General features: G+C 53.1%; 1 protein-coding gene across 1 annotated transcript in view; it reads left to right on the forward strand.

Moving 5' to 3' along the window:
* The window catches only part of LOC107119804 (diacylglycerol kinase eta-like), a 206,573-nt gene that overhangs the window by 296 nt on the left and 203,087 nt on the right, over positions 1 to 3,190 (forward strand). Inside the window, exons 2-3 of the mRNA XM_015422396.1 lie at positions 904 to 1,006; positions 1,618 to 2,255. Coding sequence (XP_015277882.1) covers positions 904 to 1,006; positions 1,618 to 2,255 — 741 coding nt within the window. The remainder of the gene's footprint in view (positions 1 to 903; positions 1,007 to 1,617; positions 2,256 to 3,190) is intronic.

Here is a 3,190-nt window from a genome sequence, read left to right on the forward strand (position 1 = left end):
CCGCTCTTCTGCAAACCACTCTGCGTATCTCCCAAGGCCACTGGAGGAGTCGCTTAGATCATTGCTTTGGCTTTAGGCAGGCAGAGCCGTGGGAAGCTCGTACCTGTTTTTGCTTCACGTAACGGTTAGTTCCCAGGCCGAAAGGCGCGCGGGGGAACCATAGTCATTGGGCAACGCTCCTATGAATGCCCTCATTCCAAACAGTGTTCCTGTCCATGCATCTATAGCTTCAAATAAAGTAAAACCTTCCTGCAAGTGTGTACTTCATTGTTGCTGTGGGTCCTGACAGGGAGGCGGGGCCATCTGGCACGAGTCTGCAGATCGCCAAAGAAGCAAGCGCTGACATCCCCACCAAGGAACCAACGCTCACAAGCAGCCATCAGAGATGCCAGCTGTCAGATGACAACGAGCCTGTCATCCGCCACGACCTTCCTTCGTACCGGCGGTCACGGAAAGATCCACGTCACCATCCACCTAGATGGCGTTCCATGCAGCATGGAAGTTGACTCTAGTTCATCGGTGACAGTCATCTCTTCAAGGACGTGGCAATGGCTATTCCCAGCCCAGAGTCGGCAGCGGTTGAAGCCAGCGGACACCCGGGCATCTGATTTTCAGGGAAAATGTATCCCTCTGGTGGGGAGGGATACCTTCACTGTTGAGTTTAAGGGGAAATGTACCACATTATCTCTGCTGGTTGCTGAAGGAGACCGGGTTAACTTGCTTGGCCTGGATTGGTTCGAACCTCTGGGTATCACAATTACCAGGGTAAACAATGTTGTTGAGAATAAATGGGCATTGTTGTATGCGGAGTTCCCTGAAGTGTTTGGGGGCAGTTTGGGAAGGTACAACAGGCCCCCGGTGTCGTTCGAACTCGATCCCTCCGTGACCCCGATCTGATTGAAGTATCAGAAGGTGCCCATCTCGCTCAAACACCGGATCAAAGCAGAGCTGGACAAGCTGATTGAGCAGGGGGTGCTTGAGCCGGTTCCATTTAGCAAATGGGAAGGTAAAGTCAGACGGGTCGGTAAGAATTTGCGCTGACTATAAGTGCACGATTAACCATGCCTTACAGCAGCACTCTTACCCTGTTCCCGTCATCAGCCACATTCTGGCATCCCTGGGGAGAGGGAAGGTATTCGCCAAGCTTGACTTAGCACAAGCATACCAGCAGCTGCCAGTGACTAGGGAGGCAGCAGAAGCCCAAACTATCGTTACCCACAGAGGGGCCTTCAGGGTCAATAGACTCCAGTTCGGGATAAATGTCGCCCCAGGGATCTTTCAGGGGTTGATGGAGGGCTTACTAAGAGGGGTGCCAGGCATGGTACTGTATTTTGATGACGTGCTGATTGCTGGGGGGTCTGATCAAGAGCTCATGGAACGGGTGAGAGCAGTGTTGGAGAGTTTCAAGACTGCTGGCCTCAAGGTAAAACAGTCTAAGTGCCTTGTAGGAGTTCCAAGTGTGGAGTTTTTTGGGTTTCGGGTAGACAAAAATGGTGTCCACCCCACAGAGGACAAGGTGGCAGCAATTAAGAATGCCCCACGACCCCTTAACAAAAAAGAGCTCCAGTCCTTTCTAGGACTATTAAACTTTTACCACACTTTTCTGCCACACAAAAGCGTCGGTGGTGGCTCCATTACACGCGCTCCTCCACAAGGACGCGAAATGGAGATGGGGCTCGGAACACGAGCGGACTTTCAAGGGAGTCAAAGCCATATCGTCATCAAACGCGGTCCTCACACACTATGATGAACAGAAACTGTTGGTGCTGGCGGCAGATGCGTCTCCATTTGGGGTGGGGGCAGTCCTCAGTCATTTAATGCCAGACGGCAGTGAAGCCCGTGTTGCATTTTATTCGAGGTCGCTATCTGCTGCAGAAAAAAACTATGCACAAATTGATAAAGAGGGTCTGGCACTCGTCTCTGCAATCAAGAAATTTCATGACTTTTTGTTTGGAAGGAAATTTCTTTTGGTAACAGACCACAAACCGTTGTTGGGGATCTTTGCCCCGACCCGGCAAATCCCCAACATACTGTCGCCTCAAATGTTGCGGTGGGCGATCTTCCTCACCGCGTACGATTATAACCTTGAGCAAAGGCCGGGCAAGGCGATTGGACATGCGGACGCCCTCAGTCGCTGCCCTCTACCTGGCCAGGACGTGGACCCTGCTCCAGCTAGCACGGTGCTAGCCATTGATGAACTGCCTCAGGCTGCAATTTCCTCCATGAACATTGCTGCTGCGACAGCTAAGGACAGTGTACTCGCCCGAGTTTTAAACTGGGTGTGGAGGGGGTGGCCAGCAGGAACTGTGGAGCCGGAGTTCAAACCTTTTCAGGCACGCCAAAATGAGCTTTTGGTGTCGAAAGGGTGTGTTTTGTGGGGTAACCGTGTGGTGGTGCCCCTCAAACTCCAAGAAAAGGTGCTGGAATCACTGCAGGAGGGCCATCCCGGCATGGTCCACATGAAGGCATTAGCCCGGGGGTATGTGTGGTGGCCTGGCTTAGACGCCGACATTGAGGAGTGGGTCAGGGTTTGTATGCCATGTCAGCAGGCCAGGCCCGAACCTCCTACCGCCACTCCACAGAAGTGGGAATCTACAGGGAAGCCTTGGTCCAGGCTCCACCTGGATTTTGTGGGCCCTGTTCAGGGCCAAATGTTCCTGACATGCACTCCATCACTTCGATCTCCGTCATCAACGTGTCTTCGCTAGAGGAGGCCTTGGTGGGTGGAGTGACAACGGGACGCAGTTTGTCTTTTGGGAGTTCGGCCAGTTCCTATCAGACAATGGGATTAGGCACCTGACGTCAGCTCCCTTCCACCCAGCCTCTAACGGCCAGGCGGAAAGAATGGTCCAAATGGCCAAGGAGGCCCTTGCAAAGCTATCGCTGGGTGATTAGGGGGGTAAAACTGGCTTCATTTTTGTTGCGCCAGCACGTTACCCCTTGCTCGTCAACAGGCTGCAGCTCGGCCGAGCTGCTAATGGGGCGTTGCCTCACTACCTTACTAGATCGCCTGCACCCAGATCTGAATGATCTCAAGCCCCAGCAGCAGAGTGCGCTCCTTAAGGTCCGCACTTTTGAACCTAGCGACAAAGTGTTTTGCAGGAATTATGCAGGGGGTCACTCGTGGCTTCCAGCCACAGTAACTGAGGTTGTTGGTTCAAGACTGTACGTGGTCGAGCTTGCAGATGGC

Source organism: Gekko japonicus, unplaced genomic scaffold (genome assembly GCF_001447785.1).
Source record: "Gekko japonicus isolate JY-2015 unplaced genomic scaffold, Gekko_japonicus_V1.1 scaffold1072, whole genome shotgun sequence".
Classification (NCBI taxonomy): domain Eukaryota; kingdom Metazoa; phylum Chordata; class Lepidosauria; order Squamata; family Gekkonidae; genus Gekko; species Gekko japonicus.